The sequence below is a fragment of the Helicoverpa armigera genome, chromosome 29 (assembly GCF_030705265.1).
Source record: "Helicoverpa armigera isolate CAAS_96S chromosome 29, ASM3070526v1, whole genome shotgun sequence".
NCBI lineage: Eukaryota > Metazoa > Arthropoda > Insecta > Lepidoptera > Noctuidae > Helicoverpa > Helicoverpa armigera.
The window spans coordinates 5,064,452-5,087,706 of record NC_087148.1 but is presented as its reverse complement, the minus strand read 5'-3'; the positions used below and the strand labels follow the sequence as shown (position 1 = coordinate 5,087,706).

The following is a 23,255-nucleotide window of genomic DNA, read 5'->3' as shown; positions in this document are numbered from 1 at the left end:
AATCATTCTCGTATTTTCTGAGATTAGGGAGTTTAAACAATCAACCCCTTACCTATATTTCGCAGCCCTGGGGGTAAGGACTCCACGCACACGGACTAAAATAGACTTTATTAGCTTTTACCTCACACGTAAAACTCGGAATGAATTTTTCAAATCAATCAAGATCACTCTTCCTCCGTAAAGCACAGTCGTTCGGAGATGTAGCGACTTTGAGCATACACACAATACAACCACAGATTACTATAATAAAATTGACTTCTCCAGATCGGTGAAAATCTAAGGTTTTCCTTTCTAATCAATAACAGGAAGAAAGTTTGAAACCTCCATTACCGGGAGTTAGCTTTCAGTTAATAAAATTGAAACAACTTTTGAGCGTCGATATAAAGCCAATGACACACAATCACTATATCGATAAAGTTGTAGAGTTCGATTTTTTTGAAGGATAAGCTCCTTCTATATATTCCTATCTGGAACTACTGATCCGATTTCAAAAATTTGTTTAATAGTTATATAGCTCACTTATCCAGGAAGGCTTTAAGCTTAGGCTAAGTTTTTATCTAGTCGTGCGGAGTAGCTTCCACGAAGCCGCTGGGGCTGACGCTTGCTTTTAATAATTCGTCCAAAAGTATAACTCCGTCTGTTACGATTTCACGTGAAAATAGTTCAACAGGTTGGAATAAAATTAATTATATTAATAAACTGTAGACCTCTACCGAATAATATGGCTAGCAACGCGCGAAAAAGCGCGTATTTCTTACCTCAAGCGATATTATTAAAATAAATAATTACATATACTTAGGTAGGTACTTTAGTTATTGGTACATACGAATAAAACCCTTCAGAAATACTTTTTCAATACCGATCTTCAATATTGATCAGAATTCCAACATTCACCGTTATAGGTATCCCGGCATTTATTCGCATACGAGAGAGAAAATTAATAAAACGGATTCCTGCATTTTCCTCGATGTATCTCCGCCCCTTTTCATCCCTTGAAACGGCACTCTCTCTCGGAGCTCAGTGGTGAGAGGACAAACAGACTTTAACGTTTTGTATATATATATTTGTTGCTGGATAAACGGTGAGTTAGAATTTGTTTTGTAACTGAATTTCGGCTCTTTTTAATATAGGGAATTAGGATTTAATGTCGTTTGAGAACGCACTTAAGTAGTGATAAACTATCTGGATATAAGTTTTTGTTTAAAAACTCGGTCAACAATAAAATGCTGCTAGAAACAGTTTAATCAATTGAATAATTATTTTAAGCAGTAGTTTATTTGTTAAGAATTTAATAAAATAATAAAAGTCCTACCAATTTAATACCTTTTAGCCACCAATAATTAGAATTCTGAGCGATAGCGAGGGAATCAAAAGAGCACTAGGTGAAAAATCTTTGCACTCGAGTGCAACACCGTAACTTTTCATCCCACCTCATCGAGGAAATTTCTAAATGCAAAAAAACAAAATGGCGCGCACATATGAGTATCAAATTAAAAAAGAAGTACCCATTAAAGTTCATTTATTTGAAAACTCAGTTTAAAAATGAAACGAGGTTAAAAATCTTGTAAAAACAATAATAAAAATTATTTAATTAATTGAATAATTATTTTAAGCAGTATTTTATTTGTTTAATATGTATTTGTTTGAAAAGTCTTATCAAGATTGTCACAAATGGAGTATTGCACACGATGTTCTAAATTCAAATCACTTTGCCGCTCTAGAGGATAAAAACGACTTTTGCGCTCAGATATCAAAGGGTAAAACTACTCTTTCCGAGATGGTGGGATGAAAAAACAATTATTTCCCACCTTCCCACATCTACTGCTTACACACTTTCTGCTTTCTAGATGGTGTTCACCCGCCCCTCAAACATTCCATTTCCCACGACCTGGAGGAAGTTCTCCACATCCAAGGGTACACTCCGCGTCCAGGACTTGACAGAGGACTTGCATGAGGCAGCTATTGATCTTCTCACGAAGTACTTCATGAGGGATGAACCGCCTTGCAAGTATATTGGTGAGGGAGGAATGGCTTTCCAAATTACAATCGCTTAGTGCAAAAATTGCAAAGTTTTTGTAGAGTTCCGTACTCAAAGCGTAAATAAAATGAGCCTACCTAAGTCTTCGCAGTCCGTCTGTCACCCGGCTGTAATTCATAATACTGTGATAGTTAAGCAGTAGATTTTTTCACAGATCATGTATTTCTGTTGTCGCTATAACAACACATACTAAAAACGAGAATGTAATAAATATTATATTTCAGGGGGCTCTCAAAATTACTACAGAAAACGAACCTCTAACTTCGACTTCACAAAAGTCTGACATAAAAAGCGACAGAGATATATGCGAACAAACACAAAAACTACAACATCAAATTGAGAACCTCTTCCTTTTATAAAAGTCGGTTAATAATATTAACTTCATATTTCACAGGAATTCAAAACTACCCATCAGCGGTCAAAGAACTGCAGAACCTCTGGCGTACTCCGCTCAAGGAGAATCTCTCCCTGGTCTGCGTGGAGGACAATGATGAGCAGCCTCCGAGGATCGTGGGGGTGAACGTGCTGACCGTCGTGTGTAAGGAGGATAAGGAGGAAGCTTTTCAGGTTGACCTGCTTTTTAGAGATATATTTATTTTCGTGAGATACATATGTAGGTGAAAACATTAACATCTTCTTCTCCATAGGAAGCTACTTTTGGAATGGGCCACTAGAATTAACCTTATTTATAATTTGACATTCATAAGTGCTTGTAAAGGCCTAAATGAAATAAATGATTTGATTTGATTTGAACAGTGTTATTAGAAAAAAGTTAAACAGATGTTTTACATGTGGTTAGAAGAATAGTTGGGATTTTGTACTGTAATTTTGTTTTTGAATAGTGGACGTATGGAGTTTCTTCGGCTTTTCTCCATAAAAGTTAAGTCTTTGGGACCCTGCACCTCGCTTAACGTTTCGAAAGAGCTTTTATTTATAGATCTATTTAAAAGAAATGATAGGTTTGTTTTACAAAAAGTTAAACAGACGTTTGAGGACGACAATTTTGAATCCTATCAAATATAAAAAGTTACTTTTATGTATGTACTATTTACTTTTGCAATAACACTATATTCTTCTCTTGTAGACCGACGACAAGATCTGGGCGCAACTCTTCGGCGCGGTGGAGCTGGTCAGCAAGTCAGTGGACGTGTTCCAAAGATACCAGGTGGACAAGTACCTGACAGCATACGGGCTGGTGGTGGACCCGGCGTGGAGAGGCTGCGGCGTCGCCAAGGAGCTGCTGGTAGCCAGGTAAGGGCTGCTCCAGGTTTTTTTGATTAACTTCACAAAAAGGAGGAGATTCTCAATTCCGGTGTTAGTATGTTTTTTCCAAAGAAAGGCTCTAGAGGCTCTAGAGTGAGTGTGTTTGTGTGCTCTGTCATGCTTAAATTGATTAACAAATGCAGATGGAATTAAGTAAACCGCTAGAGTTAGCTTAGATCCAGGATCATCTATTTTTTATCCTAGTGCAGGTGAATTAGTTTCTTAGGAATTGCAGTGAAACAGCTACTCCTTAAATAGCCAAAATGACTAGTTTGACAGAATAGAGGTAGGGTTTACCCAAAAATGTTTAGGGGCTACTTATCCAAGAGTGGGAAGTTGTTCTGGCTAATGCTGGTAAGTAGCTAATATAAACTCCTGATGACAAGTTCTGGGCGCAACTGTTCGGCTAAACATCCGAGTAAAACTGATATCCTAGTCATAGACTAATATACTATACTAATACACTAAACTAGTATATTAGTCTATGTTCTAATTGATGAATTAACTTGACAGGTGGTTAAGGCCAAACAAGCGCTCCTAAATACGTATCACTTACCTCAAAAAATATCTTCACAGTACATATCCTAAATTCAACCTTATTTATCTGAAAACGATTAATCCCGGTACAGGCACATCTCTATTGAACCCGCTATTCAATTACCGCAGTTATTGAAGATGCTGTGGATTCTTTAGTCCCGGGGTAATGGGGAATTTATCGGGAATCCATCCCGGAATGCGGGATGGGTTGTGAGTAGATAGGTTATAATATTGTTGATGTGGTTATAGGTATGTGACTTTTAATTGTTGGAAGTTGATTGAGAAGTTATTATAAAACCTAGACAGACTAGCGTCACTAATCGACTAGTTAGTGGGAATTGCTTAGCTCATCTGGATATATAATTACCTTGTTTCATAAGTGGGCTGGGCTATATATAACATCGAAAGGCTTTTTCAAATCGGAGGATCCTTCCTGAGATTAGGGCCATCAAATAAACACTTGAACTTTATAATATTTTTTTTCCGAAATCTGTCTGTAGTTCTTAATAACTGAATATACATATAGGTATACTTGCGAGGTAAACATATTTGAAAAGATTTAGCAAAGCTAAAGGTTCCCTTAAACCTAAATGATAGACTAGACTAGATTAATTTGAATATTTAGATCGCGTTGGTATAGTAAAACTATTATAGTAATCTGTGGTATAACCACAGATTATATAGTATAACTTTGATGAAGTGCTACGGCGTAGCATAACTTGTGCTACGGTAACTTTCGTAGAAGATGTATACCAATCAAAATAATCTTCCATTTGTCAACATTTAAATCAATACTTTACACTTTTTTAAGCAACTTTACCTACTGCGAAAGGTACATAATATGTGTCTATTTGGAACTTTCTTTGAACGTAAAAACTTTTTGTTACCATAATTTTCCTTGTTTCCTCGAAATAATATTTTAACAAAGGGTTCTTGTGGTTAATTAAATGAGACAAACTTAAGGTGGTTACGTAGTGGTATATCTTTATAAATAAAAAGACAGTACGTGCTTTTAATATGTAGGTATGTATGTATTTATTTATTAAATAATACTGAAAATTACAACCATAAACCATTTACTAAATTAAGTAAAATAAACCATAATTAAACGAGAAACAATGACTTCAAATATTGCCAAACAGTAGAAACTTAAACCATATAAAATTAAATAAGTAAATACAAAATATATAAGTATGTAGATATGTTACCCCAACCTCACACTTTTGTAAGCAAACCTTAAAGTGTAAGGCCGACATCAAGTATTTCAAAAATTATATTTGTCAGTTTTATCCAACTTATGTCTCTGTTTGCAATCGACCATAACTTTTTTCTTTTCTTCAATAACATTTCTAGTGATGTGGTAAATCGGCTGTGGTACACCAAAGTCCAATTCATCGTAATACAAATGCTTGTTTCTGTTCGCCGGGTTTGGGTAATAAGCGGCATATAAAACCTCATCTACTTCATAAAGTTTCACATCAATCGTATGCTGGAACAACGCACCACTTAGCAACATTCTTTCAATAATAACACAAGAACCGTGGCCAATTTTATTCCCCCAAATATTCAAAAACCGTAAAAAGAACGGTTTTTTTATCGTATTCAAGATGTCGGTCACACCACTATCTGTCAAATTGTTACGGCCGATGTCAAGAGCGCGGATTTTTGAGTATGGCAGCCGGAAACTTAAGGCTCTCGCTCCGGTATCATTAATGGAGTTCCCGGCGATATTTAAAAGGATTAATTGAGGTCCTTCGGCTAAATATTCGGCTAATAATTCAGCCCCATAATCACCAATACTATTAAACGCTAAATCTAAGTATAATAACGTTTCATTCCTTCTCAAACCTCTTACGAAGTATTCGATATCATGTGACATTAATTGGTTCTTTTGTAAATGTAATTCAATAATAGAAGAGTTCTTTTCAAGCAAATACTCGATGTGATACGAAAACCATTTCGATTCGTAAGGATATCGATTAAAAAGCGGCATTATTCGACTCAAATCGAATACTCGTAACGTTGTGTTCGCTCCGTGATCGATTCTTAAAGCCGTGATTATTTGAGCGATACTCGTTATTGTCTGATTCGTTTCTCCTATATCCAAGTACTCAACAGAAGTATTATTTTCCAAGAATTTAGCGAAGAATTCACCACCTTTAGTGCCGAATCGATTTCCATTCAATCGTAAGTATTTTAGCTTTAAAACTTTCGCGTACTTTGCTAGTGCTTCCATCGATATACGAGTCAATCGATTATTCATTATATTTAAGTTTATAATACTCGAACGGCCTTTAACGAGTAATTTTTTAAGTAATTTGAAGAATCCTTTATCTGTGATGTAATTGTAGCTAAGATCCAGTCTAGTTATTCGTCTCGGGGAGTGTTTGATATACCGACATATGGCCCGGATATCTGTATCTTGTATTCGACGTTTATACCTTCCTTGGATGTCTAAGCCTCTCAGCATGAGATACCCAGTTCCATCAGAGTTTCTTTCAGTAAACAAATTCAGTCTAATCTCATTTATTTCGGGTTTTGGTAACTTTTTTCTTTCTTCTTGTATTTTCTCTAATACGCTGACGGTGTCACAAATGCATTTTGCTTTACCCATTTTTACAATGAATTCCGAATATACTTAGTTGTTATTTTTGTAAATGTATATCAAAATATTTGGTGTTTTGGCTGTCAGAACTAAAAATAAAATTTGACAGATTCGCTGTCATTTTTTTTATGTGATAAAGGAGCCTTTCTACTAAGAAGTTTCATATTCGTATCGCGACGAAGTGCGGAAAAACTCGAATATTCATCATCTGCCTAGCCTCTTCTCAACTATGTTGGGGTCGGCTTCCAGTCTAACCGGATGTAGCTAAGTACCAGTGTGCCACAAGGAGCGACTGCCCTATCTGACCTCCTCAACCCTGTTGCCCGTGCAACCCTATACCCTTAGGTTGGACCACCCGTAATGATGGGCCAAAGATGTTCAGTGACTGCAAGGACCTACAGTTTATCGTGCCCTCCGCAACACGGTCATGGATGTCCAAAATATACTTAGAAAAGACTTACATACAAACTTGGAAAAGTTACATTGGTACTTGCCTGACCTGGAATCGAACCCACACTCGTACCTGAGAAGTTAGTTCTTTTCCCACTAGGCCACCACTAGTTTGGTCAATAGCCCATTGTGGAATCATATCATCAAATCTTATTTTTGTTCACAGAATCCCCCTCTGCAAAGCCCTAGGCATCAAGGTGACAGCAACTGTCTTCACAGCAGCGGCATCTCAAGCCGTTGCCAAAAAAGCAGGCTTCATCGACCTTTACGAAATAACATACGAAGAACTAGCTAAAAAAGGTTTCGTCTTCCCCGGCGTTGAGAAAGATACGAAATCTTCAAAGTTAATGGCGTTGGCCATAGAGTAATTTAAAAAGAAAGTGTGTATTGCCATATATGAAAATTTTAACCGATTGTATGGGATGTTGATAATTTACGAACAAGTTTCATAACTTCCGAATAGTAATTATTAACAACCGTTCCTAATATTCTTGCAATATGTTGATTGGCTTAGGTACTAAAGATAGAATTTTGACTTTAGTCAACTAAAAGTAACGTAATCTATGGTATGCAAAACAAGTTATAGACAGAATATTGGGCATGACCATACATAAATCATTTCTTGAATGATTAATTACTGAAATTAAATACCAATTTCTTGTTATAATATTTATCCTATTTAATAATTTGGAGGTGGTGAAACTGGGTGCTTTAAAACCAAGTATTAAACGATGATCTCATTTTGTATGTAACGTTAAAAATGTACCTGTTATATCATAAGCTGCTTTAACTTATAGTCATTTACCTTTAATTATATGATCTCATAATACTTAGGTATTTATACTATTTATTCAATGAAAGTCTGTTTGCCCAAGTTGTGGTCCAATACCTTGAAAAAAGGCATTACTGCTGAAGCCAAGAAATACCGATTTTTATAATTTAACTAGACTCCAACTAAAGTCTAACCAAGTTCATGGATTTATAGGTACTCTGTATTTTTTTTTATACACTAGGTACCTACTTAATTTTCGATTTACTTAACACGAAATGAGCGGACAGACTACAAATTGTTTTACAAATATTTATACGCTAAACTGTATTAACTAACATATCTAGTCAAATATATTATAATCTAGTCAAAGGGATTTGTAGTTTTATGCACAGATTTTCTATTGAATCAATCCTAACCTCATACCTAAGTTATCATCTGCGTACAATACAAAAATACGAATGGATGCATCTTGGTGCACTGTTTTAAAAGGTGCGACTGCCCATCTGATCTGACCCAGTTACCTGCGAACCCGATGCCCTTTAAGACTGATTTTCAGACCTTCATCTTCCATCAATGAAATAAGGCATTCTGTGAAAAAAAAATTAACTCTAAATAACCTTTCTAAATTTCAATAAAATTTACCTAATTAACAGACTGGCACGGAGATCATTAACCTGAATAAGCAAATTTTGCTAACCAAGCCCTTATTTTGATTTAGTAATACGTATCTGTATTTTCCACTGATGATGACAAAGCAAAAACGAATGACCCGTGAAAAGATGAAAACTCGACGGAAAACGAGTTTGCTTACATGATGAAAATATGAAGGATCAAGCAACGCCATCTATTGACATTTTCTTTCGTTCGTTACTACAGCGCTATCTGATGTTAATAAATGTAAACTAGGTTTCGATTTACGAACGGTAGATGGCGTTCATGAAGAAGACAGGACTTTTTAAATGTTTTCAGTTTTTCACTAAGTAATTGATGATTTTAATATTTTTGTTTAGTTTTGAAAATATAAAAGAACATTAAAATTTAAAATAATTTGAGGAAAGTCAAAGTGGGGAGTTTATAAGTATCAAAATGGCAAGCACAATGGAGATTCTGGCGGGAACTTTAAATAAGCGCGGTTCAGGATTTTTTCAAAATTTGTTTTTATTAAACATTTGCTAGTTTTTTGTATGTAAAAGTAATTAAAACAAAAGTGCTAGGTGTGGAAAACTGTGAAAATGGTGGGAAATGAGGGGGGCGGGGATAACCCGCCCACCTCACATAAACGTCCCCGGTCTGAGGCCGGAGGCGAAGGGACTGCGATGGACTGCTGTGGTGATGGCGGCGGCGGTGAGCGTACTGACTATACACCATATTTCAAACCCGATTATAAAAGACTATATCCAGAAAATGCACCTTATGTGGACTTTAAAGTGTTCATTGAAGCCACCAACAATAAGGATAGAATAGGAAATAAGAGCCCTATCTACCTTAATCACATATTTTCTAGCGAAATAAAAGGGGTGACGGCCATACAGCGCATTAATGCGAATAAAATAGCGGTAATATTCAAGCAATATAATACTGCTAATAATTTTATTAATAATACTGCTTTTCTTAACAAACATGATTTGAAAGCATTTATTCCGGCTGCGCAAATAGAAAAAACAGGTATAATCAGATTTGTACCAGCAAACATCTCTAACAAAGAATTATATACAAAACTGTCTTCAATCTATGAAATAATAGCTGTAAGAAGATTCACAAAGAAAGTTGGACAAGAGCGAGTACCACTACAAACAGTTAGCATAACTTTTCTATCAAATATTCTTCCAGACAATGTACAATATGATTTATTTTCATACCGAGTATTTGAATATGTCCCCCCATTGCAGCAATGTTTCCGTTGCTTCAAATTTAACCATTCTGCTAGAATATGCAATGGTAAACAAAGATGTTCCATTTGTGGAGGTGAGCATTTATATAAAGTATGTGACAAACCAACAGAGATCTGCTGTGTCAATTGCAGTGGGCCTCATCTGGCAATATCTAGATTGTGTCCAATTAAATTAAACAAAATTTTAGAAAAGAAAAATAAAATAACTTACGCAAGTGCAACAATGACAAAACAACAAATGACTGATATTTCACAATTTCCACCTCTTTCACCTCCAAAAATGAAACTAGTTGATAATAATGTAAATAAAACTGTAAATAAGTCTGTACATACATCTGTAAATAAGTCTGTACATACTTCTGTAAATAAGCCTGTTGTAAATAATACTGTACATAATGTAAATAAACCTAAGGAAGTCCCTAAGGTGGACATCAAAGCACAAATAGTTGCCAGCAATGATGTACTCATGGCCCTGGTGCAAACATTGGTGGAACTAGGTAATAAGGGAGATAATACGCCTACTACCATAAACAGTATTAAAGAAACTTTACTTAAAAATCTAAAGTAATGGATCCAAGTCACACAATATCTAAGCTACGTATTGCTCAGTATAACATACAGAGTGCCAATAGTAAGAAACCCTTATTAATTCAATTCTTAGAAAAACAAAATATTGACATTTGCTTACTTAACGAAACATGGTTTAAAGATCATAATTTTAGAATACCTGGATATAATATTTATAATCAAAATTCCAATAACGCTCATAATGGTGTAGCAATACTAATTAAGCCATACTTAAAGTACACAGTTTTAAACACTAGATTTTATGAAGACATACAAACTGTTGCTTTGTCCTTATCTACTGTGCATGGTAGCTTAACTATTCTTTGTGTATACTGTCCTCCTTCTAGTGGACACCTACGAATCAACAGACTGCGTAATATAATTAATGATCTTCCAAAGCCCATCTTTATCAGCGGTGATTTTAATGCGCATCACATTGCATTTGGTTGTCTATCCACTAAGAGCAGAGGTCAGGATTTATTTAATATCATTGATGACTTGGATTTATGTATTTTGAATGATGGTAGTTTTACAACTGTTAATAACCCGAGACGAAATCCATCTGCAATTGATGTTAGCTTTGTTAGTGCTAACCTCGCATCAATATGCGAGTGGTCTGTGCATGATGATGCCATGGGTAGTTATCACTATCCAACAATAACAGAGATTACTCTACAAATAGATAAATATCAAATTAATCCCCCAGTTGATAGATTTATATATAAAAAAGCAGATTGGATAAAGTATAAAACTATTTCCAAAACAATATTCAATGATTTAGCCCTAAAATTGTATGATCCTATTTCAACCTATAATGATTTTTGTTCTCGATTAGATACTTTAAAAGAGATGACAATTCCTAAACTCACTAAATTAAATAATTTTAAAAGCAGGCCTCCAGCTCCTTGGTGGAATGACATTTGTGAAAAAAGTGTAATTGCCTCTTATAATGCATTAAAACTTTATAGAAGTGAGTCTACTATGGAGAATTATTTAGATTACAAAAGAAAAGATGCGCTTAAGAAAAGAACTATATCGGAACAAAGAGGAATAGGTTGGGATAACTTATGTAACACTTTTAATAGAACTACACCTATAAGTAAGATTTGGAATCATCTTAAAATGTTTAAAGGTATAAGAACTGGCAACAAATCATACAGTGATGAGTTTGTTTCTCCATTTCTAGATAAATTATCAGATAATAGTAATTTAAAAGATTCTGATAATTTAGGCAGTATTTTTGAATTAAACAATGACAATCTAAATTCAAAATTTTTATTACATCCTTTTACATGGTCAGAATTTAACATGAGTTTGATATCTCGGAGAGACACTACACCTGGTTTAGATGATTTTCCATATTGTATTATTAAAATTTAGATGAATCTGCGCAAAAAATATTTCTTAATGTTCTTAATCTCCTTTGGCATTGTAAACGTATTCCACAGTCATGGAAAACACAATGTGTCATTCCAATACTCAAACCAGATAAACCTGCAAAGTTGGCCAGCTCTTATAGACCAATATCACTCTCCTCATGTCTAGGGAAAATATTTGAAAACATGATCAAAAATCGTTTAGATTGGTATATGGAATCTAACAGCATCATTCCACATGTTCAATATGGATTTCGTCGAGGACGAAGTTGTGCTGACAGCTTCACTTCTTTAATCTTTGACCTGAAACATGCAAAAGATAGAAAGTTAAACACTGTTTGTGTATTTCTAGATGTTCAAGGTGCATTTGACAGTTTAGATCCGACTATACTTGTAGAAGTTATGTCTAGGTTGGGCGTGCCTGGTCAGCTGTGTAAATGGATATTTAACTTCTTAAAAAATAGAACAGTCTATGTAAGGCACAATAATACATTGTATGGTCCAAAATCTACATCTAGAGGTACTATGCAGGGTGCTACACTGTCTCCTTTGCTATATAATATATACACAAGTGAAATATGTAAATTTGTAAATAGTAATGTAGAAATTCTGCAGTTTGCAGATGATATTGTTCTGTACACTAGTAATTATAATGTAGAAATTGCGATTGACAATATCAACAAAGCCCTGTCTGAACTATTCCACTACTATAATGATGTATTGCATTTAAAAATTAACCTCCAAAAGCAGTGTCATGATATTTGGAAATGAAAATACAAATTCAAAAGTAATTTATAATGGAGAAATTATAAACACAGTAAATTCAAAGAAATTTTTAGGCATAGTAATCGACAGAAAATTAACTTTCGAGGAACATATTAAATACATATCAAAGAATGCTCTAAAAGGCTTAAATATAATGAAATGTCTCTCAGGTGTTTCATGGGGGCAGACCGAAAATATTGTCAATTTTGTACAAAAGTATAGTTAGGAGTCATTTCGATTATAGTTCTCTAGTGTATATAAATAGTACTCATGTAAATAAATTAGATCTCTTGCAGAACAGAGCTTTGAGAACAATTTCTGGTGCAATGTGCTCTACTCCCATAAGGGCCATGGAAGTAGAGACTAAATTGATGCCCTTAATTTTGAGACGTATTCTACTTGCAGGGAGATTCTGTCTTAAGCTAATTGCTGCAAATAACAAGAAAATAAAAATAAAATTGTACCTTTGTAAATACTAATTCTAGTAGACTAACAACAGGAGAGGATCTCTTGAGTGGCAATTCCCCAACATTATCCAAAATATTGCTGGAAACAGAGAATAGTTTTACTGGTGTTAGAAAACAGTGCCCATGGCCATGTTACTCCTTCTCTTATCAGAGTATTACACATCCTATTAAAGTAATGCAAAATTCAATTAATAATAATTTTGAAATGTTGCAGTTTTTGGCAGAAAATAAGAATTATTATGTTATTTATACTGATGGCAGTAAGGGGAACGATTATGTGCATGCTGCTATATACGATTCACATTCAAAATTCTCTCGAAGCTTTGTTCTGCACAATACTTGTAATATATTCACTGCAGAGGCATATGCGGTTTATAGGGCATTATTATATATTCGTCAGCTTGATCATTGTAAATACTTTTTGATTGTTTCTGATTCACTAAGCTTGATAAAATCTTTAGCTAACCTTTCAATTTCATTTAAGTCTAATTATATTTTGTATTTTATCAAAGAAATAATTTATCAGTATTACCTTAAGCATATCGAAATTGCGTTCCTGTGGGTACCATCTCACCGAGGCATCTCTGGCAATGAAATAGCTGATAAAACCGCATATGATGGTAATAATGCTGTTAATGTTAGAAATGCAATGGAAATTCCGATGACTGATTTCCTGCAATGTATTAATGAAAATGTACATAATTTATGGTTAGAAATGTGGAAGAAAGACCAAAACATCAAAGGGAAGTGGTATGGAAGTATTCAAGAAAGATTACCTGTTAGACCCTGGTACAATAGACTGAAAGAAGCCAGCCGAGACTTTATCACTACGTTAAATAGATTGCGCTTTGGCCATAATACTGCACCGTCACACCTTGCTAGACTTGGGATTATTACGAGTAATACGTGCCCCCATTGTGAATCACAAGAAGGAACCATGGAGCATCTTATTTTTGACTGCCAAAGCTTCCTACTTGACAGATTAGTGTTGGCTAGTGAACTGTGTGAACTGAAAATTAAGGGCCGCCGTACACGGACTGCTCGAGCAGTTAGCGGCTGAGTGAAATACACGGACCGCTCGAGCGGTCGGCGTCGACTGCTTGAGCTGTCGGTTGTTGACTGCTCGAGCTACGACCCAACTGCTCGAGCAGTTGATTTTCAAAAAACAGTCGGCAAATGATAAAACAGACGCCGCGAGGGCCGAAAGGGCGGGGGGGGAGAGGGAAGTCGGAGAGCTGTCGACTGCTCTAGCGCAGTCAACGGCTCGAGCAGTCGGTGTATGCCTCGCAACCGCTCGCGAGCGGTCGACGGCACGATGGAATTTCATCATGCAGTTGACGGCTTGAAGCGGTCGCGACTGCTCGAGCAGTCGTGTGTACGGCAGCGAATGAATGACTATAGTTCACTGCGCGGTCGCGGCTTTAAGCAGTCGGTCTGAACTGCTTGAAGCAGTCCGTGTACGGCGGCTCTAAGTTTGATTCTTCATCCCGCCCGCCGCCACTTGAACAGTTATTAAAAGACAAGAACAGTTATAAACCCATATACAAATACATTAAAAATACTATCAAAACAATTTAAGTGTCGTGAAGTGAAGTGATAAAGTTTATGTGTAAAAAATGACTTGACTTAAAGGTCTCAGTTACCAGGTCATAAAATTCCAAAAAAAAAAGCACAATGAGTAATGGCGACGCTTCGAGGTGCCTATATCTGTCAAACGGTTGTTGACTTTTCTGGGTGTATCTCTTTCGTTCGCGCATCAATTTTATAAATAAAACCAAATACCTAAAATGTTTACAATCAAGGAAAAAAAACTATGATTAATTGTGAAGTGATTAAAACAGTTAATCCTAATCACGTCTTTGGACGGATAAGGTAAAACCGTAAGCCTATTTTTAAGCGAAAATAATAATCGAATTGCGGAAAATTGTTTTCGTACACACATCCTGTTTTGAAAACTCAAAACGTGCATTTTCTATTTGTGTCGTTCTCGTTGGCTGTTTACCGTGATAACTGTGTGCGTGAGTGAAGTGATTGAAAAAAAAAAACTTTTTTTTGTCAAATTATTTACTTTTTTTTCAAATTAATATTAATTGGTAATTAATTATTCGAGTAATTAGTGTTAAATAGTGATAGTGTTATTTAAAATGTTAAACTGTGTTTAAAACTATGGATCACAGAGAAAGTGCTGACCCCCTGCAGTGAAGGTAAAAATATGAATTCTATTTTGAAAATTTAAAAACTTTATATTGTTTATATACAAGTATACACTGTATTTCTACTACGCAATATTTACTTAATTAAATTATATCTAAAGGCCTTTTTTACTTTTCACAACAAAAGGATACACACACATATCATATCAGTCAGTAGGCTTGTTAATCTGTATTATATGCTTAGCCTTTTACCAACCCATATTGGGTTGACTTCCAGTCTAAAATAGTGCAGCTGAATTCCAGTATGTGACTTTGAGTACCTATTTATGAGACATCTTCAACCCAGTTACCTGGACAACCCAAAAATGGTAAGATTGGTCAATAGGGTGTAACTTTTATTGAAGTAATATCACTTGCTGGCTTCCAGCATTTTCGTCTGCATCCTGTGAAAAACTGTGAAAAGCATCGGATAAAAAATAACACAGCATTTTTAAGAAATGAGATATCCAACACTCAAAGAATTATTGCTTAGTTCTGCAGAATAGGCATTTCAATTATTCAGTAATAAAATATTTCAATCATCAATGAACAATTATTAATGTAGGCTATAAGCTTGTGTTTACCAACATACAAGAAATTTCGGAAAATTCTAGAAGATATAGATATTTATGGCAACAATCACAAGGATCTTCATTTTACAAAATGGTGACTAAAATACACTGTTAAAAGTTAAACTATTGCCTATAAAGAGTTGTACAACAATAATAGGTCATATACCTCAGTCATTAAATAACTTACAAACTATGTGTATGACATCATACAGAACTCAGCATTACACACAGTTATTAGTGTCATAGTAGTTTGTTTAGTCACTATTTGTTATTTTTAAATGGTCTATTGTGTTACTCGAATAGTTGCCTACAGTTTTGACCGCCTAGGCTATTGAAAAAATTGAGGAATCGCTAGCCAGCTTCAGAGTGGCAAAGTTATTTGATGAGGTGGTCAGTGGGTCGTCGTGGGGTTTTTGAATTGAAGAATGAAAGAGCTTATTGACTCCCTCGTAAGTCTAGAAGTCGCATATACAGACTGCTATGCACAAGGTCTCGGATTCTATTGGCGATTAGCAGGTCTGGCAGCCCAGAAGTCTGGAAGTTGGTGGTTGATGCACCCAGACATTGAAGAGCATGTTCATGTCTGTCCTGTGCCTGTTCTGTTTCTGGTAGTGTGGGGTTGTTGTCCCATCGCGCTATGAGAGTGAAGGAATAGTTAGTGCACCTGTGTCTGTGCCAATGCCCTTGGTATATCCTGCATAGCTAGCTTTTCTTCTTACTCAGAACAGCGCCCATGGCCAACAATCTGTCTGGATGCCATTCTTATTATCCCTTCTCATTGTTGCAATGGAATTTGCTAACATCGTAATTAAGCCCACATGTTTATAAGCATGGGTAAATATGTCACTAGGTAACAGTAGGTACTAAAAAAATGCAATACCCAAAAACTTTCGTTTTCTAACCATCTCTAATTTACACTAATTGGGTTCAGTAGCACAGACGCGTAACTTACGATTTTTTGAAGTTGCCACGGATTATGTAGTCAATGGAGTGTTAACTTCCAAATTTTTTGTAGTGTTTCGATTTTTTTATATATTACTCGAAATATCATAATGACTAATTATAATATTTCGAGTTAGTACCAGATTTTCCTCAGAACCCACACATCGAGGAATACTATAGATAGGCTAACGCCCACAGCCCACGAGGCACGGGTGAATTCGCTGGCGGGCGGCAGCTAGTCAGCAATTATTATTTTTTTCATGGAATTCATCAAATGATCCCTCACGCTGCACCCACAGCGGTGTCAGACTCTTACTGACCAAACCCCACCATGTTTCTTCTGAAGCCCTTTATGTACCAGCGCCGCGGTAACTCGCGCGAACAATCCCAAAGCCCAACTATATTTAAAACCTTTCTCAAACTCTGCAGCAATCAACAAAGTTCCATCTCTGTTGCATTCATTACTCGTTGTTCCATTGCGTTACATTTACCGTGGTAATTAATTAGATTTGTGAAACAACTGTTTTGGGTTGAAACGGTACAAATTAGCGAGCACGGCTGATTTTTCTTACTGTTTCTAATTAGTAAAAGGTTTTCGACAATGACCTAGTTTTTTAGGCTGTAAGATTTTTTATTAAAGAAGAATTTCTTTGACAATGGCTTAAGTAATCATTAAATGTATCTGAGTGCGGGGGTAAGACCCAGGAATTGAACCCCTGCGTCAAACAGGACAGTTGTTATATTATTTATAATCAAGTTAATATTAACAGCTATTGTATAGCAATGTTTAGAATTGATCGTTCAACAATTAGCATGCGTTACTTTGTAGGTGTCTTAGTAAACAAAACTAAGTATGTTTTATGTAATTAATATTCAACTTTGTACGTTGGGCGTTCATTAAATATCATTGAGGACTTCATCATCCTTTTGTTATTTAATACAAGGTAATATTATACCTTTAAATTACTAAAAGATATGTACCTAAGTACAGTTTTCAAATGACAGCCGGATTGTTCGCGCGAGTTACCGCGGCGCTGGTACATAAAGCGCTTAAGAAAGAACTTGGTGGGCTTTAGTCAGTAAGAGTCTGACACTACCTCACGCTGCACCCACAGCGGGAGGGGTCATTTGATGATTTCCCATAAAAAGAAGGACCCCGTGAATGCCAAAACACGGAGGAATTCTTTATGACAAGATGATCATCTATTTACGAGCTTCTCAATACTATTTAAGTAATAAAGTGATGCCGTAAACATGTGTTTTGTCAGTGGGATTAAAAAATCCTTGAGTCATACTTCTCGTACATACAATGCAGTGATGTCATTTTTTTTAAATTCGGGAAGATGGACATTAGTCAGGAATTCGGGATCGTAAACTCTAATCTACTTGTAGGTTTTTACATGATACAATATTTTCTTGGTATGGGACAACACTACCAGCTTTATTTACCACGTAATTAACTAACTTTGCCACTATGAAGTTAGTTATTAGTGACTGCGAATCGATCAAACTGTAAGTATTGAACAAAACACAGTTCGCAAGCATGCATCAAATGGCTAACTTCATATCGGCATAGGTGTTCGACGAGGGCTGTAGTATTTTATGATATATACATATTTAAATTATTTTTAAGCAACTTGTAGCTTACTACAGAGCGGTAAATGCAAAAGTAGCTATCTGTCTCTGTCTGTATGTTCGCTTTCACACTGAACCGATTACAATGAAATTAAGAACACATGTAGTCTAGACCCTGAGCAAGGACATAGGCTACTTATTATCCAAGTGCGGGAAGAAGTTCCCTCAAGACACGCCTAGAACCTCAGGGACCAGCTACATAGTTCTAAAATAAGTAGTTCTCAACTAGTACATTCTAACTAATTGAATCGTACCGAAGGGCCTGCGTGTGCGCAATCCTAATTACTAGCAGGACGCACGCACACGTGATGATACCGTCTCGGAATGCTGCGTAATACAACAATAGATGCGCAAGAGTTTGCCTGCGAGATTTACTACACAATTATTGCATTTGAGATACACGGCTGTCATTTGAACATCTTTGGCAGTCGTTACGGGTGATCAGAAGCCAGTCTTACCAAGGGGTATTGGGTTGCTCTCGTAACTGGGTTGAGGAGGTCAGTTGCTCGTTGTAAAAAACTGGTACTCCGCTGCATCTGATAAGACTGGAAGCTGATTCCAATGTAGTAGGAAAAAGTAGTGTAGGAAAAAGTAGTGTAGGAAAAAGGCAAGTTATGAATGGCATTTTAGACAAATGCACCTTTAAATAGCATGTCTTTGTGATTTTTGAAGATATCTTTTGCATAGAGAATGAAGATATTTTCATGCAGTTTCACCAAGCGTAAATTCTTCCTGTTTCCGGAAACCCAGCCTATGTTACTCGAGGATGGTGAAGCTGTCTAACAATGAAAGAAATTATCCAATCAATCGTTTATTTTACAACATTGGATGTCAACGAATTCTACCTTACGACATGCAAAAGAAATATTTTTCTTTAGCACTTTTGGAACCTTTACGGATACAAACAAACATTTCTCTCAATTCTACAAAGGAAAGCATACCACGATAAACACGACTATGACCGGCCCACGCTAAATTTCTTTAATCTATCCGTTGTAACTGACTAATTGACCTCAATTGTGTACGAAGATAAGCCCTTTGTACTCCACAAACAGACGGACAGTCGCTAACGTTGGTTGTTGAGCTAGTTACTACTATTCATCTAAATTCTAAACTAGATAATATAAAGCTGAAGAATAAAGCCATTTGAAAAAGTCATGCTAATCTCAGGAGCTACTGGTCTGATTTGAAAAACTCTTCCAATGTTAGATAGCCCACTTATTCCAGTGACCCGCGTCCTAGGGGAACTACTTCCCATACCAGGATAAAATATATTACTTGGGAACTGTGTAGCTTTCCAACATGAAAGAATTTTCAGGTAGATCGGTCCAGCAGCTTCGGAGTGGGATACACTCAAACAAACTTTATTTCTCTCTTTGTTATACATATTAGTATCTAATGGATTCGTCCAGCAACGAGGTGTTGGTGTAGTCTTCTTGTAATATCTTTATGTTAATGTTTTATTTATTTATGTTCGCGACTGTACATATCTGAAGTTTGACTGCGGTATTATTAGTTTGCTTACGTCACAGTTGACGATAGTTCAACGTATTCAATGATAGAGAGAAGGTTGATGTGATCAATTAGTTTTTTAGTTAATTACTTACTCATTATTATGGCACTTTATTTGAGGAGTTCAGTCTATCAGTCTGTCGATGGATTTAGGCTGCTCATTTAAAATTCCTGCCTTACCAAGGGCTTTCTTAGGAAATGGCCAGATAGATGAGATGCTTACCAGGGTTCTTTAGACTCAAAGAATAAATAAGCTAGAACAAGAGCATTCTTTTGCAGTAAGCATTGTTTGTTTCCCTGTTAAATAGTGTTTATGTAAACAAACGTAGAGAATTCCTATATTCATCATTGTCAGTCTAGCCTTTTCTGAACTTCATATGTTGGGGTCGGCTTCCAGTCTAATCGGATGGAACTGAGTACCAGTGTGCTACATGGAGCGACTGCCTATTTTACCTACTCAACTCTGGGCAACCTAATACCCTTTGTTAAGGCGAGGAAGTGGTCAACAATAATTCCATAACCGGCACGCGCATCTAAGGCGCCAAAAGGGGTCGGAGCGTCTGAGCGGGGCGAGGATAACAATACGCGCGCTAGCTTATAACTAAAAGTCGTAAGCGACAAAATGGTTTTGTAATTTTAATATTTAGAAATGATAATTTAAAAAAAATTCCTACTACCATTTTAAAGAGTATGTATATACTCAACTACTAAAAAAGTTAAGAGGCTTAAATCGGTCCCGTTTGCCCATAATATGTGAATCTCTTTTTAAAAAGAGGTATGTTTGATATATTTTTCTCTGTTATAAAAGTTACCTAATCATGTTTCTACAACTAACAAAATAAGGCTTATATCATGAACTTTCAGGTAACCAAGTTGTATTTTGATCCGTTTTGTATTTACTGAGAAAAATTGAAATCCTTGGCGCCAAAAATTCCAATTCGTCCTCTTAAAACAGATTGTCAGATTTTCTGTCTCCTGACTACCCGTAATGACTGCCAAAAATGTTAAAAACCGCCGGGAGCTACTAATTTGACGTGCCTTCCCAAACACAGAGCAACTCGTCATGTCTTACAGTCTATTGTCTTACCAGTAAAAATAATCTTTAGCATCCGATAATCTCTTAAACATTCAATAAAAGCAGAAAACCGCACCAGTGTCAATTGACATCCATTCTTCAAAGACAATGGCTTCAGAATGCATCTGACACTTCGGAGACCATTGCTAAAGGTGCTTCTACACGGTGCAAGTAGCTTTGTGAGTTTTCAAAAATTTTCACAAAGCAGCCCGTAGTCTGGAAGTCGGTGATTGATCCACCCGTGTATCGGAGAGCACGTTAATGTCGGTCCTGCGCTTGATCTCTCTCCGGTCGTGGCGGATTGCCGTCCCATCGGGCGATGAGAGTGAAGGAATAGTGAGTGCACTTGTACAGCGCAAATGCTCGTGCACTATATGCCCTGCGCAGCTGGCTGATCTCCTTATATGAGAACAGCCGCCTTAGCCGATAATCGGCTGGGAGGACATCAATCATCATCATCATAATGCATTTTGAATACGTGCGGATCTAGCGACTCGCGCATGTGCCAAAGCAAGATACCCACCCGCGTGCTCTTGTCACTTGCGCATGTTAACTTGCTCCAGCTACATGCACCGTGTAGAAGCACCCTAAGTGACCACTGATTGGAAATGTAGCAGTGTCTGTATTGCATTCACGTAATGTCTGTTTGTTTGTGAGTGTGTGTTTGTGTCTGTATGCGATCGGATGAGTGAGTAAATGGAGTGTTCAAATTGTACCTATAGAAACGGATTTTCAGGTTTGACTATTAGGGTAAGCGGCTGAATAGTAGTGTTTTCGCTAATTTCGATGTAGGTAGGCCAAATTACCTGGGCAACCCTTGTTTCTTAGTTTTTCTGGCTTCTGACCACCTGTAAAGACTGAAAAAGATGTCCAAAAGACATCCAGGACCCACCAATTTTACTTGCCTTCCGAAATTAGTCATGAATAAATTGTAAGTAAACAAGGTGCTCACCCATCCACGAACCAAGGCAAGCTTTGCTAAACCTTATGATCGTTCGACCCGAACAGCTGTTACTTATGCCCGAGTCACACCGGAATGGCACTGGCCGGCAGAGAAGCGACGAGCACTTTCAGTGTGAGCCTCGGGCCTTAGCCACATTGATAGCATTTCGCTCTCCATTACTTCAATACTCTATGACCATCTCTATAGTGTGAGTGGCTATTGTTAAACACAGAATATGTCATCCTATACGTCGTTAACGAATGCAATGCGGATGAACTATGAGATGGGTATTAATTAAAACTTTACTGTCTGGTTAAATTAGACTGAGGGATCTTGGATAATAATGTTGGGTGGTGTTCTAGCAACTGTTCTTTGTCAATAGCTATGTTTTAAACTACGGAGGTTAAACGTGGTTTTAGTGTAATGTCATTTAAATACACTTCTGCACTAATATATTAAAGGGGAAACATCAGCACCCTGAAAACTCCGAAATTACTGAACCGATTTGAAAATTTTATTCTGCTGTTGATAAGCTACTACATAATGAATAAAAAGTAGCCTTCCTCGATTATCCAGCTATCAAACACTGAAAGATATCTTCAAATCTATTCAATTGTTCCTGGTTCCTGTGACAAGCGCGTTAAAACAAATTCTCCAACTTTTTATTATGTACTAGTAGGTATAGATAGGTTTACTTTCGAAAGAAATATAAAGTAAAGCCTACAATATTACACGCATTTGATTGATCACAATTCTGTTCGCTTGCGTTTAAATAGGCCACGAAAGTGGAAAGTCTAAACGTGAGGCGAATGCTACGAACTAGTCTAGATAGGCTCAGTGTGTAGTAAGGCTGTTCTCCTTAGTATATCATATTTAAAGGTTTCATTGGTTGGTTCGAGCCAAAGTTTATGGCGGCTAGGATGAGTGTCGGTGCGAAAAGTACTTATAAAAGTCCTATAAAATATTTATAGGACTTTTTTTTTACTAAAATGCAGCTGAAAAGCTGTATTATAGAAATATAATACTGAATAACAACTAGCTTTTTCCCCGGAGTTGCACTCGTGTCCTGTGGAAACTAATTCCTACTGGGGATGGTGTAGTTTTCATACCAAATTCTTTTACCCAAATGTAACACCCATGTCTACCATATTTTATGCGAGTAAATAAAACAGCGAATTTTCAAATTAAGTCAGTAGTGTCGAAGCCTTTAGGGTACAAACAAACAAACAATAATTCCAGGCCTCTTTAAAAATAGTATGGATCTGCAGAATATAAGTTCTCGACAAATTTTATACCGGCTAAGAATATCGCACTGCCAAGTTTGCATGGTGATTCCACCAACTTCACAACGGCACTATTAGCTGACACGAACTGTAAATAAGAAAATCAATTTCCCATCAGTAAAACAGCTGTTTCACGCACGCTTACACGCTAATTTCAGAACGAAAGCAAATCTGTCTGTCTGTTCATGATTACTGAGGTAATTTGTGTGGCAGCATGGAGAACAAAATGACTAGCGGAGGTGCCATAACGGAAAATCTCCTAAGAAAGTAGCGCGACGAAATGCGGGTGTGAGGGACGAGGAACGTTACTGTCTGCGCCCTTGTATGTCTTCTTTGGACCCGAAAAAATTTTTTAATACCGAAAATTGTT

The 23,255-nt window shown here is 36.5% G+C and overlaps 3 protein-coding genes and 1 long non-coding RNA gene across 5 annotated transcripts in view; 2 read left to right on the top strand and 2 right to left on the bottom strand.

Moving 5' to 3' along the window:
- The first annotated feature begins 953 nt into the window (after window positions 1-953).
- LOC110382457 (uncharacterized) lies at window positions 954-7,899 on the top strand. The gene is made up of 5 exons (XM_064042746.1): window positions 954-1,081; window positions 1,848-2,016; window positions 2,433-2,605; window positions 3,123-3,289; window positions 7,060-7,899. The coding sequence occupies exons 2-5, from the start codon at window positions 1,848-1,850 to the stop codon at window positions 7,259-7,261; spliced, it is 711 nt and encodes a 236-aa protein (XP_063898816.1). The 5' UTR covers window positions 954-1,081; the 3' UTR covers window positions 7,262-7,899.
- Window positions 4,882-6,524, bottom strand: LOC126056847 (leucine-rich repeat-containing protein 34-like). Its single transcript, XM_049851367.2, has one exon. The coding sequence runs from the start codon at window positions 6,450-6,452 to the stop codon at window positions 5,103-5,105; it is 1,350 nt and encodes a 449-aa protein (XP_049707324.2). The 5' UTR covers window positions 6,453-6,524; the 3' UTR covers window positions 4,882-5,102.
- A 3,483-nt stretch (window positions 7,900-11,382) lies between the features above and the next one.
- On the bottom strand, window positions 11,383-13,875 carry LOC135119088 (uncharacterized). Of its 2 annotated transcripts, none has more exons than XR_010277978.1 (3): window positions 13,508-13,875; window positions 13,264-13,404; window positions 11,383-11,802 (listed from the first exon to the last, which is right to left on the bottom strand). It is a non-coding gene; the product is annotated as an uncharacterized LOC135119088 (long non-coding RNA). The 2 variants fall into 2 exon arrangements; XR_010277977.1 differs by lacking the exon at window positions 11,383-11,802 and adding an exon at window positions 12,459-12,810 and having other exon boundaries at window positions 13,508-13,871.
- A 538-nt stretch (window positions 13,876-14,413) lies between these two features.
- The window catches only part of LOC110382765 (GTPase-activating protein CdGAPr), a 97,572-nt gene continuing 88,730 nt past the window's right edge, over window positions 14,414-23,255 (top strand). The window contains exon 1 of the mRNA XM_064042666.1: window positions 14,414-14,935. The gene's annotated coding sequence lies outside the window, so the exon portion shown is untranslated. The remainder of the gene's footprint in view (window positions 14,936-23,255) is intronic.